The sequence below is a fragment of the Haliotis cracherodii genome, unplaced genomic scaffold (genome assembly GCF_022045235.1).
Source record: "Haliotis cracherodii isolate W230 unplaced genomic scaffold, xgHalCrac1.p SCAF_11, whole genome shotgun sequence".
In the NCBI taxonomy this organism is placed as follows: Eukaryota; Metazoa; Mollusca; class Gastropoda; order Lepetellida; family Haliotidae; genus Haliotis; species Haliotis cracherodii.
In genome coordinates this window covers 12,495,797-12,509,893 of record NW_027266266.1, presented here as the reverse complement: position 1 = coordinate 12,509,893, position 14,097 = coordinate 12,495,797, and the positions used below count along the sequence as shown (strand labels likewise).

At 41.6% G+C, this 14,097-nt stretch overlaps 1 protein-coding gene across 1 annotated transcript; it reads left to right on the top strand.

Moving 5' to 3' along the window:
- The first annotated feature begins 2,835 nt into the window (after positions 1 to 2,835).
- LOC139455928 (fucolectin-like) lies at positions 2,836 to 13,590 on the top strand. The gene is made up of 4 exons (XM_071237474.1): positions 2,836 to 2,905; positions 8,205 to 8,420; positions 12,178 to 12,426; positions 13,334 to 13,590. Exons 1-4 carry the CDS (start codon positions 2,836 to 2,838, stop codon positions 13,588 to 13,590), a joined length of 792 nt encoding a protein of 263 aa, XP_071093575.1.
- The last annotated feature ends 507 nt before the right edge of the window (positions 13,591 to 14,097 follow it).

Genomic DNA, 14,097 nt, shown 5'->3' with positions numbered 1-14,097 from the left:
AACTGCATATACTTTTCGCTCTGTGAAGATCCGGTCTTCAACAACCCCTGCTTGAAGATCCGGTCTTCAACAACCCCTGCTTGGCGTAAAAGGCGATTATGATTGGCGTAAGAGGCGACTAACGATCGGGCCGTGAGGCTCACTGACTTGGTTAATGCATGTCATCGATCCCAATTGCGTGGATCGATGCTCATGATATCAGTCACTGGATTGTCTGGTCCAGACTCGATTATATTTACAGACCGCCATCATATAGCTGGAATATTGCTGAGTGCGGCGTTAAACAATTAACCAACCATGGTCATTGTTCTGTCATTTTTGTACAAAATGTCATGATTTGGTTGGTTTGTTGTTTAACGCCGCACTCAGCAATATTCCAGCTATATGACGGCGGTCTGTATATAATCGAGTCTGAACAAGACAATCCAGTGATTGATATTATGAGCATCGATTCACGCAATTGGGATACCATGACATGCATCAACCTAGTCAGCGAGCCTGACCACCCGATCCCGTCATTCGCCTTTTACAGCAAGCATAGTCGCCTTTTACGGCAAGCGTGGGTTGCTGAAGACCTATTCTATCCCGGAATCTTCACGGGTCCAAAATGTCATGAAATATGCTTATGTGTACATATACTCAGCAACAAATGTTCCTGTGACACGATTTAAAACAAGAACCTGATCAAGTAGACGCACATATCTGGAAGAATTCAGACAATGGACCAGTAAAACAAGTTGACACATGTCTGGCACAGTAATGACGTCATGACAAGAGAAAGATGCAAGTACAGAATTGTCAATTCAGACCAGTGTCGTGTGTGTCCGTCCCCCTCTCGCTTGGATGCATGCAATGCTTCTTCTTCGCATTGACAGAGCAACCATATCTCCACCAGCCTGTCACTCCATTTCATCCTATATGTGTTCAATTGGAGAAAACATCTGAAGAGCGAGCAGGTCATGGGATCACATTCACGTTGTTCTGTCCAAGTGCTTGTTGAACGATCCGGGCTACATGGGGTCGGGCGTTGTCATGCTGAAAAAAACACGCCAGGTCCATGTTGATTCAAAAAACGGTACAACGATAGGTTGGATGACCTCGTCACGGTTCAAATTGCCATTGATCACTTCCAAACGAGATCTCTGTCTCTCGGTGATTCCTCCCCAGTCAGTAACACTGGCTTTTCCGAGGGTATTCGTATTCGGCATTCGCCGTGGGAGAGGTGAAAACGAGACTCGTCGGTGAACAGAACCTGTGTTGCAGGCTGGAACCGATTTCGCAGATGGGTGGTTCGAATCCAACGATCTTGACGGACGCTCAAAACGAGGGACCTGCCGCTCCTCTAAATGATTAGTATGTTATGTTCTAATTGGTCTTACTTACAAGTCCTGGTAGCTGAAATTACGTTTAGGCTGTTATATGTGTTATGTTGGTTGGTTTGTTGTTTAACGCCGCACTTAGCAATATTCCAGCTATATGACGGCGGTCTGTAAATAATCTACTCTTGACGAGACAATCCACTGATTTACATCATGAACATCGATCAACGCCATTGGGATCGATGACATGCATCAACCAAGTCAGCGAGCCTGACCACCCGATCCCGTTAGTCGCCTTTTACAACAAGCATAGTCACCTTTTACGGCAAGCATGGGTTGCTGAAGACCTATTCTACCCCGGATCTTCACGGGTTTGTTATGTTGTTAAAACTGCACTTGCAGATTAAAGTTACCACTGAGTTTTCTTTTATAATTTACACTGTCCTAGAGTGAGTGAGTTGAGTTTAACACCGCTTTGAGTTTGTTTGTTTCATGTTGTTTAATGCCGCACTCAGCAATATTCCAGATATATGACGGCGGTCTGTAAATAATCGAGTCTGGACCAGACAGTCCTCCACAGGTTGCTGAAGGCCAAAATCTACCCTGGATCTTCACAGGAAGTTCATATACTGTTGTGGACCGATCACTATATTTGACATTTCTTGTCACCAATCACTCGTTCATTCTTTTGCCAAACTATATTATTGCAACAAACGGCAGACAGTTTGTAAGCATTGTTATGCTATTTCATAAAACTTATGACACATGATGTATTGTTTACTCGTCAACACTTAGTTCGATTTGTTTGTTTGTTTGTTTTTTAATTCGTGTAAACAAGCCAGGCTCAACATGCTGTGTTGTTCGATCTGATGTCAATTTTGTATCACAATTTGAGTATACTCTAAATGTTTAATGTTTTATGTTCTAATTGGTCTTACTTACACAACCTGGCAGCTGATATTACGTTTAGGCTGTTATAAGTGTTATGTGATTAAAAAACTGCACTTGCAGATTCTCGTGTTTGCCTTCCTTTATCAAATGCAATTTTAAAGTTACCACTGATTTTTTAAATATAATTTACACTGTCCTTGAGTGATTGAGTTGCGTTTAACGCCACGTTGTTTGTTTCATGTTGTTTAACGCCGCACTCAGCAATATTCCAGCTGTATATGACAGCAGTCTGTAAATAATCGAGTCTTGATCAGACAATCCAGTGATTGATATCATGAGCATCGATCCACGCAATTGAGATCGATGACATGCAGCAACCAAGACAGCGAGCCTGACCACCCGATCCCGTTAGTCGCCTTTTACGACAAGCATAATCGCCTTTTACGGCAAGCATGGGTTGCTGAAGACCTATTCTACCCCGGATCTTCACGGGTGACGAGAAGTATATAATGGATAACTCACGTTTTGTTACATTTTCCAATATGCCTGCTGGCAGTGGGATTGATCACATATGTCTGTCCATGCGGCATATTGATTCAGTTTGGCACAGCAAGACACAGGAAGCATGGGTAGAGGGTGGAGAATCCTGGTGTCTGTATTATTTTGGGCCTTACTCTTCAAGTTTTCGAGAACAGGTGAGAATTCGCAAGGGTAGACCACTGTTAGCATATCACCGTACTGTTACATGATTGTAACGTGGATTTATGAAAATATGTATGATATAGAGATATCGCTGTTTCTCTGTGCCTGTTCTGTATGTGTAATAAGCTGGTGCTCTTTTTAAGCTGATTGCTGTTTCAGTACAGCAATTCAGTGAACCGAGACACTGGATGTCTTCGTTACTTTCGCATTGGCCAAAGCAGGTATACACATGAATATTTGTTGAAAGGTGAGGATCCTCCGTTTTGTATCCCTTGTGATGAAAGAATCACGGTCAAGCATGTCCAGCATGACTACCATCACAAGGGATAACTATTTCAAAGTTTCATTCTTCAAGGATCTTTTTAATCTTAGTTATCATTTAATCATCGTTTTTTTAAAGGAAATGGAATTATTACATACATTTTGAATGATATAATCTGTATATAATCAGTGTTTTTTAAAATTGGTTGAATAAAACTAATAACTGAGATTATTAGTGGCTGTATCCTCAAAGGGGGTTAAAGTAGTGTAAAATTATTGTCCCCCTGAGAGGGTATGTAAGACCACGTCTTTCAAAGTATATTTATTTATACCACACTTTTAATCGTAGCATATGTGTTGTTTTAATGTTTGCTAACTTTATCAATAATCGCCAACAGCTGAAGGGATGATGTAAATCCGGCTGGGGTCCATACAGGTAGCAAAAGTACTGTAAGTCCCCATGGACCCTAGCATGGTGATCTCTCTTCAGTGGCTGGCGATCAATAGCTCATTTTTATCTTGTATTGTTTAGTATGATGTTATATTTTTATGGCTGTCTACTAGTTTTAAATATAATCTGTGATAAATCTAGTTATTTTACTGTCCATCGTTGACAGGTTTCTATTCAGTCTAAATATATGTATTATTAATGTACTTCTCGTCACGATATGGCTGAAATATTGTCGATGTGACGTTAAATATTAACTCACTCACTCACTATTAATGTACTTCTCGTCACGCAGCAATATTCCAGCTATATTACTATGATCGAGTCTGGACCAGACAATCCAGCGATTGACAACATGAGCTTCGATCCACGCGATTGGGATACGATGACATGCGTTAACCAAGTCAGCGAGCCTGACCACCCGATCCGTTAGTCGCTTACGACAAGCATAGTCGCCTTTTACGGCAAGTTTGGGTTGCCGATGACCTATTCCACTACGGATCCTCATGGGTCATGTAAAGCCTAGGTGTCTGATATTTAATCACAGAAACGGCCTGCTTTTGACTCTTGGGTTGTCAGCTCAAAACATGTGCCTGCGTGTTCACGATGGACGTTCCTATCACATGAAGCTAACATGATAAGAACTGAAATATTGTTCCTTGCAGCGACTCGCAACGGAGTTTCACTAGTGCTAAGTTTAAGCTGTCGAAACTTTACTTTTAGTGCAAAAAGGTTTATATGGTCTACTTATTTCGTTCAAGTAAGTATTATTTAATATTAACTGAAGTTCTAAAAATGAATGTAAGCCTTTGTGTTACAATAAATTCAGCATAAGACGAACTCTTCACGTTTTCAGACCCGTGAAGATTCCGGGGTAGAATAGGTCTTCAGGAACCCTTGCTTGCCGTTAAAGGCGACTATGCTTGTCGTGAGAGGCGACTAACAGGATCGGGTGGGCAGGCTGGCTGACTTGGTTGATTTATGTCATCGATCCCAATTGCGTGGATCGATGCTCATGATTTTAATCACTGGATTGTCTGATCCAGACTCGATTATTTACAGACCGTCGTCATATAGCTTGAATATTGCTGAGTGCGGCGTTAAACAACAAACCAACCAACCAACATTTTTGTAAATGGCCTAATTGCAACACTTAAGAAGGTTATTACTGGTGTTGTTTTGCCATCTACAGTTTGTGATAGAATATGTAACTGTATTTGTAATAAATAAGGATGAGACATATGGACGAACAACTTCTTTATTACAATTAGGAGCGATGGTTTCGGTGTTGGTTCTAACACCTTTATCAAGCAAGTGAAGTTCAGAGTATGGTTGACAAGAATATATACAGGTTAGGATGCAGTGTTTATACAGTTGAGTAGGTTTAAGATCAGTTACATTGTTGTATTTGTAATGAGTTGTGTTTCTGCATGAAGTTAGTCAGTGAATGCAACAACCGTGTCCATGACACTTTTGGAGGAATATACACACAAGCAATGCAGAACTTACCAACAAGAAAGGAAATGTATTCAATACTGTGAGATGACATTATGTGCCAAGTTTGGTGAAGAAATATGGTACGGTTTTCAAGATCTGCTCCGGAAAGAAGGACTACCGCCATTTTCGGTCTAAATCCAAGTTGTTGCCATTGAAACTCGAAAATTATTTTTTTTTAAAATCCCAAATTATCAAAAGGCACCAGTTCACCACTAGACCTATCTATATGCCAAGTTTGGTGAAGAAATATGGTATGTTTTTTTTAGATCTGCTCCGGAAACGAGGACTACCGCCATTTTCAGTCTAAATCGAAGTTGTTGCCATGGAATCTCGAAAAGTATTTTTCTTAAAAATCCCAAACTATCAAAAGGCACCAGTTCACCACTAGACCTATCTATGTGCCAAGTTTGTCGAAGAAATATGGTACGGTTTTCAAGATCTGCCCCGGAAACAAGGACTACCGCCATTTTCAGTCTAAATCCAAGTTGTTGCCATGGAAACTCGAAAATAACTTTTTTCAAATCCCAAACTATCAAAAGGCACCAGTTCACCACTAGACCCATCTATGTGCCAAGTTTGGTGAAGAAATATGGTACGGTTTTCAAGATCTGCTCCGGAAAGAAGGACTACCGCCATTTTCGGTCTAAATCCAAGTTGTTGCCATTGAAACTCGAAAAATATATTTTTTTTAAAATCCCAAATTATTAAAAGGCACCAGTTCACCACTAGACCTATCTATGTGCCAAGTTTGGTGAAGAAATATGGTATGTTTTTTTTAGATCTGCTCCGGAAACGAGGACTACCGCCATTTTCAGTCTAAATCGAAGTTGTTGCCATGGAATCTCGAAAAGTATTTTTCTTAAAAATCCCAAACTATCAAAAGGCACCAGTTCACCACTAGACCTATCTATGTGCCAAGTTTGTCGAAGAAATATGGTACGGTTTTCAAGATCTGCCCCGGAAACAAGGACTACCGCCATTTTCAGTCTAAATCCAAGTTGTTGCCATGGAAACTCGAAAATAACTTTTTTTCAAATCCCAAACTATCAAAAGGCACCAGTTCACCACTAGACCCATCTATGTGCCAAGTTTGGTGAAGAAATATGTTACGGTTTTCAAGATCTGCTCCGGAAAGAAGGACTACCGCCATTTTCAGTCTAAATCCAAGTTGTTGCCATGGAAACTAGAAATTTTTTTTTTTTTAAATCCCAAACTATCAAAAGGCACCAGTTCACCACTAGACCTATCTATGTGCCAAGTGTTTTCAAGATCTGCTCCGGAAACGAAATGTGACGGACGGAAGGACGGACGGACCGCACCCATTCCTATATCCCCCTTCCACTTCGTGCCGGGGGATTATAATGTTCAAACGGCCATTTTCAGTCTACCTTAATTTTAACAAACCGTAACGTTTGAGCCTGAATTATTGTATGTTTCAAAGGCTCTATTTGGCAATATAAAGGTTGTCATGTTAGATGTCTGAGAGAAAACGACTCCTGTTTGTTCGCCCCTTCATCAAGCTTCAAGGTTTATTGAACCAGAAGTATTGCATACAATCTCCTTATTGTCTTTCATCCCATGAGATATTGGTGTGTTTCAATAGGTAATCTATCTGTATGGACGAGGTAAACTACGCATTTTAAATGCAAGGTAATCGATTCTGGTTTGATGAAATTGATCATGGGCGTTTGGGCCGTGTGAGTAAATTACAAAGACTAGATCGAATGTTTATCGCCATGACTACTTTAAGCTCACCTGACTGAAAGATGACTGCAGGACTGAAGCGTCTGTCATGGCCTGCATGTCCGCCGTGGGTATTGAGACAGCCGTTATATAGCTGAGTGGGACGCTACATAACACACAATGTTTGTAGCGAGGCTCAATACATACGCGATATTTGCACTTTAACCATGCTCCTAAATTCTCTCGAGACTAACGGGATCGGGTGTTCCCCGAGATGAAGTAGCAGAGTTTGGCGGGGTCAATGGTTCCACAGATGGGTTTTGGTCGAAAAGCACCAGAGAAATATGGTGGGTTCTCTCAGCTACAATAAAAGATGTAATACACTGTCAAAACATGTGGACCCGTGAAGATTCCGGGATAGAACAGTTGCCGTTTACGACAAGCATAGTCGCCTTTTACGGTAAGCATCGGTTGCTGAAGACCAATTCTATCCCTGATCTTCACGACGGAATGCTCCGGGTTCGATTTTCCATTTGGACCCGTGAAGATTCCGGGATAGAATAGGTCTTCAGCAACCCATACATCCCTTAAAAGGCGACTATGCTTGTCGTAAAAGGCGACTAACGGGATCTTATGGTCAGGCTCGCTGACTTGGTTGGTACATGTCATCGATCCCAAATGCTTGGATCGATGCTCATGATATTAATCACTGGATTGCCTGGTCCAGACTCGATTATTTACAGACCGCCGTCATATAGCTGGAATATTTCTGAGTGCGGCGTTAAACAACCTACCAACTAATGTTTAATTGTTTGTGAACGCCGCAACCAGCAACTTCAGCAACCATTCAATGCTTGCCGTAAAAAGGCGACTGTGCTTGTCGTAAGAGGCGACTGACGGGATTGGATGGTCAGGCTCGCTGACTAGGTTGATGCATGTCATGGTATCCCAATTGCGTGGATCGATGCTTATGATGTCAATCACTGGATTGTCTGGTCCAGACTCTATGATTTCCAGACCATTTCCTGACTCAGCTGTAATATTGCTGAGCACGGTTTAAACAACAACTGGGAAACACTGTGATCCCGTTAGTTGCCTCTTCCGACAAGCATGGGTTCCTGGAGACCCATTCTAAACCGGATCTTGACGGGTCTCGCATGAGTATAACGTGTGAGATCCGTTTTGTGTATCTGAATACAGTAAACAACGGTTATAACGAACTCAAAGGGACCACTTGTTTTAGTTCGTTATAACCGTAGTTCATTATAAGCATATATACAGCTTAACTACAGCAAATAGTCAGGACAAAAAAGTAAGTTTGTTATATCCGTCAATTCGTTATAAGCGTGTTCGTTAAAAACGTAGTTTACTGCATTACCAAAGAACCTACGCCTCAATTACAGAAACTAATCTGGCCTTGACCAGGCCCTCCTCTGCAAGTTCCTCGTACTCCACCAATGGTGCACAAGCTGGAAATGATGGAAATACTGACGGATCGTTTCTCAGCGGCAGCTGTTTTGCCTCTGCGAACCAGGACAGCGATCCCTGGTGGCAAGTTGATTTGCAGGCCACCTTCATGGTGAAGAGGATCGAAATCACAAACAGACAGGATTGTTGTCGTGAGTACACTAGATTAGAGTATTTAACTATATTTTAAATGTTGTTGCATTTCATACATTGTACATTGGCACAAACAACAACGTTAATGGGACAATATTTCCACGAGTGAGTGAATATGTCTTTACGCCGCTTTTAGCAATATTCCAGCAATATCACAGGAGGGGACACCAGAAATGGGCTTCACACATTGTACCCATGTTTGGAATCGAACCCGGGTCTTCGGCGTGACGAGCGAACGCTTTAACCACTAGGCTACCCCACCGCCCCTTATTTCCTAAAATAGGATGGGTTAAGTTACATTTAACAAGAGGGAATGATACAAAGACCAAAACTGCATCCGTCGTCTAGTGGATAGAAACTCTGCCCGTTTGCTTGGTTTGTTGTTTTACGCCTCACTCAGCAATATTCCAGCTATATGACATCGGTCTGTAAATAATCGAGTCCAGACCAGACAATCCAGTGATTAATATCATGAGCATCGATCCACGCAATAGGGATACGATGACATGCATCAACCAAGTCAGCGAACCTTAACACCCGATCCCGTTAGTCGCCTTTTACGACAAACACAGTCACCTTTTACAGCAAGCATGGGTTGCTGAAGACCTATTCTACCCCGGAATCTTCTAAACATTCTGATCAGACAATAACATCTAAACTTCTCTTTCATTCACTTACAATCTTCATAAGAAGTTTACAACTTCCATTTTCAACCAAATTACTTGTATATTTATATCGACATTCCCAGATTTCAACTCTACACTTACACTATTAATGTCAACTGTGAAAAAAACACTTTCACTGGGGACTGAAGTCCCAGGCATACACAAAATGCACTAAGCATATTTTGCAAGCAAAGGGAACTCCTTTACATGACTGCTGAGAGAAATGTTGGGTCAGTTACCGTTTACCGTATATACATTTTATTGTATAGAAACACATAACACATGCGACCCCCATATTGGCCAAGAGGGAATATTGTTATACCACGAGAAAGCGATGTCCCCTCTCGGCCACCATACTAAGTGACTTACCCTGCAAGATCCACGGGTCGTAAAGCCGGTGATCTTTGAGACTTCCTCCATATTAAACTGGGGGCACGGGTGTATGGCAAGCCGTTTTCATATTTATTACGGAATTACGGATATCTTCATTTGTTTTATAGATATCCTGAATTGAATTAAAGATATCGTGAATGGAATTGAAGATATCTTATATACAGATAATTGTAGATATCTGCAATAAAATTTAAGATATCATGAAATGAATTAAGGTAAGGTGAAGCGTATTACTGATATCTTGAAAAGAATTGCTGATATCTTAAATTCGATTGATGATATCAAAATATGATTTAAAGATATCAAAATGTCATGTTTTGTTACTTTAATAATGTTACTTAAATCAGATAACTGATATAAATAATTGATAAAAAGATATCAAAATTATTAATGATATCTTTGATTGGATTTTTGATATCACGGTCAGAATTAATGATATCTTGAATTGAATTAAAGATATCTCTAATTGAATTAAATATATCTAAATCGAATTAATGATATCTGCAATGCATTTGTAGATATGTATAATTTATTGCAAGATATCTTGTATTGAATGTAAGATATCTTGACTTTATTTCTAATATATTTAGGTACAGTAGAATGGTAATTGTTTAATGATATCTTAAATACATTTAGAGATAAAACTAACTAATTTGTTGATATCACCGTAACAGTTTAAGATATCAGAAATTGGATTATGGATATCAGAAATGAATTTAAGATATCTTCAATCTCTAAAACATTATTGATATCTTGAAATAAAATACCGATATCTTTAACATAAATAGAGGTTATCACGCGAGTGTGTTTGGGTATGGTAAATATTCTGCATTAGGAATAAACATTGTATTTAGCGAGCCTGGGCGAGCTAAATACATACTGTTTATTCCTAATACAGGATATTTACCATCCCCAAACACACAAGCGTGATAACCTTTTTATCATATAATGTCATTCTTCAATTCTGTGCTTCAAAACCGCTTTCCCTCTTTCACAAACATTACCGAAACATTGCGAGTTTTCCTTGAATGCGCGCATTAATATTTATTACGTCACAGGGTAAGTGCTGTGTCAGTCGGTCAGTGACAGTAGCCAATATAGTTCCAACTGAAATCTCTTTCTTATACAGTGGCGAAGCAACATGTACGCAAAACAACTATTGTTTTTAATTGCCATTCGCGGCAATCCATCGGTCTGTCCGCTAGAGTAACTGCCCTAGTCTATGAGATATTGTAATATGAGAATTTGGTTCACTGCGATCAAATAACAGTGAGGATTCGGAAGAATAGTGAGTGAGTGAGTGAGTGAGTGAGTGAGTGAGTTGGGTTTAACGCCGCTTTTAACAGTATTCCAGTCATATCACGGCGTGTCAGCTTAATGTGGGAGGAAAGCCCGAAGTGATGCAGGTCTTAGACGTTTACCACTTCGGTGAAACCCACGAGCACGGGTATGGTGCTGACAAATCTAGAAACATAATCGGGGCGAACCGGGATTCGAACCCACAATCATAGGTTTCTTGCGTTCTAAGGGACGCAACTCTGCACAGCGAATCGCGGCGCCTTAGACGACTGGGCCAACCGTGCCCCTCGGAAGAATAGCGATATGTGTACATTTGATACATGAACATCATATTCAAGCGAGGTATTATACATACTATGTACCCAGCAATATTGACATTTGTAGTGGGTGAGTGAGTTAGGTTTTACGCCACTTTTAGCAATATCACGGCGGGGGACACCAGAAATGGGCTTCATACATTGTACCCATGTCAGGAATCGAACCTGGGTCTTCGGCGTGACGAGCGAACGCTTTAACCACTAGGCTACCCGACCGCCACTGACATTTGTAATATGTAACTTTATAAGACAGCTCTCGGCCAGTGAATATCCGCGGTAGAATAGGTCTTCAGCAACACATGCTTGCCGTAAAAGGCGACTATGCTTGTCGTAAGAGGCGACTAACGGGATCGGGTGGTCAGGCTCGCTGACTTGGTTGATGCATGTCATCGATCCCAATTGCGTGGATCTATGCTCATGATGTCAATCACTGGATTGTCTGGTCCAGACTCGATTACTTACAGACCGTCGCCATATAGCTGGAATATTGCTGAGTGCGGCGTTAAACAAGAAACAAACAAAATCAAAGAACATCAATTTAGATACTTTAATAACCAGGAATTAAGTGAGTGAGTGAGCAGGGTTCAGCGCTGCTTCGAGCAGGGAAATCCCAAACTCATGTGCGTGGTGCTGACAGACTACTGGTAATAATAAAGTCGAATCTGAGATTCAAACTCGTTTCCAGCCGATCCTTGCAATGACTTCGGAACGCAACTCTGCTTGGCGCCTTAGAGCACGGCATCATTCGGTGCCAAAGCCTTTTTGATTCGACACATTTTTTCATTTTTTGGTTGGTTTGTTGTTTAACGCCGCAATATTACAGATATATGACGGCGGTCTGTAAATAATCGAGTCTGGACCAGACAATCCTGTGATTGACATCATGAGCTTCGATCCACGCAATTGGGCTCGATGACATGCATCAACCAAGTCAGCGAGTCTGACCACCCGATCCCGTTAGTCGCCTTTTACGACAAGCATAGTCACCTTTTACGGCAAGCATGGATTGCTGAAGACCTATTCTATCCCGGAATCCTCATGGGTCCACATGTTTTGACAGTGTATTACATCTTTTATTGTAGCTGAGAGAATCCACCATATTTCTCTGGTGCTTTTCGACCAAAACCCATCTGTGGAACCATTGACCCCCGCCAAACCCTGCTACTTCATCTCGGGGACGGACCCGGCGCCAACAGTGACCGTAACATGTACAAGGCCTGTGAATGGCCGATATCTCCGTCTCACCAAAACGCAACAGCTAGATATCTACGATTTGCTACAATTCTGCGAAGTGAAAGTGTACGGATGGTTAACATATGACAATAGTTTGTGTAAGTCTCCCTTTTGATTTATTTGTTTTCTTGATGTTGAACGCCGCAATCATCAATATTACAGCTATGTGACGGCGGTCTGTAAATAATCAAGTCTGGACCAGACAATCCTGTGATTGATATCATGCGCATCGACCCACACAATCGGTTGTTTTGTTGTTTTACGCCGCACTCAGCAATATTTAAGCTATATGACGGCGGTCTGTAAATAATCGAGTCTGGACCAGACAATCCAGTGATTGACATCATGAGCATCGATCCACGCAATTGGGATCGACCAAGTGCATCAACCAAGTCAGCCAGGCTGACCACCCGATCCCGCTAGTCGCCTTTTACGGCAAGCTTAATCACCTTTTACGGCAAGCATGGGTTGCTGAAGACCTATTCTACCCCGGATCTTCCCGGGTCCAACATAATTGGGATCGACCAAGTGCATCAACCAAGTCAGCGAGCCTGACCATAAGATCCCGTTAGTCGCCTATTACGAGAAGCATAGTCACCTTTTACGGCAAGCATGGGTTATTTAGAGACGATTATTTAAAGACCGATGGCATGTACTAGTATGTAATGGACTCTTTTTACAAGGTCATTGCAATCGTATTAAAGTTTCACCCATGTATATGTTGATACATTTAACTTACAATATGTGTCATATAATGAGAATATTTTCACATCTGCATGAGGGGGGCGATTTTGTTTATAACCTGACATTGACAATATCCAGATAGCCCGATGAGAGATTCTTCATACTCGTATCAAATAGAACGATTCAAACTTACATGTTTTCATGTTTAACAATATCTTGTACAAGACTTATAAATGATGACAAGATTCAACTGAATTGTGTGGACATAATTAGACAATGACCTTGATGCCTGCCATTGAATGTGATATTCTCATATTCCAGGTTCCTCATTTCAGCAAACGCGAGGAGCTCGCTACGATGCTGCCTCTATCCTGACTCAAGGACCAGAAATCGACAGTTCGGCAGCCTGCGCCTCAACCTGTGAACGTGTTCGGGTCTGCACAGGCTTCAACATCCGGTACAAACCGGAAGTTACGTGCGAGCTAGTCCAGGATTCAAATCCGACTTCTCTTGATGTGGACGCTGCTTGGGACTTCTATTTGTACAAATCCTGCTGGAATCCTTGTGTCATTAGTTAGACTGGGAAGACCGGGGGAGGGGGCGTGGAGGCTCCTTGGATTTTGTATACCAGGTATTTTTTAGGGCTCATGGGCTTGTTGTGTGTTTCATGTTTCCTTTCTTGTTTAACGCCGCACTAAGCCCGTAAGTAATCGAGACTATCCAGTGATTGATGTCAGCAGCGACGATCCACGCCGTCGGGGTACGATGACGCGCAATGAACCAAGTCACCGAGCCTGACCCCCCGATCTGTAGAGTCGGTGAGACTTAAGACAAACATAACCCAGTATCCCAACGGGACAACCCAAAGGAGCTGACTATTTTTTATCGGATTGTCATATGTGAACTAGCATTTTGCATAGTTGCTCGTGAAGTCAACCACATGTCATCTTCCCGAGGCAAGAGAATTAACTGACTATAAACGTCCAGTTTCCACCCTTGCCGAACTAGTGTGGAATTACTGGGCTCGATTGCAGCGCCACCAGTGGCTATTACCAGTTATGTCCCTTCTTAGCCGGATTTCGGCG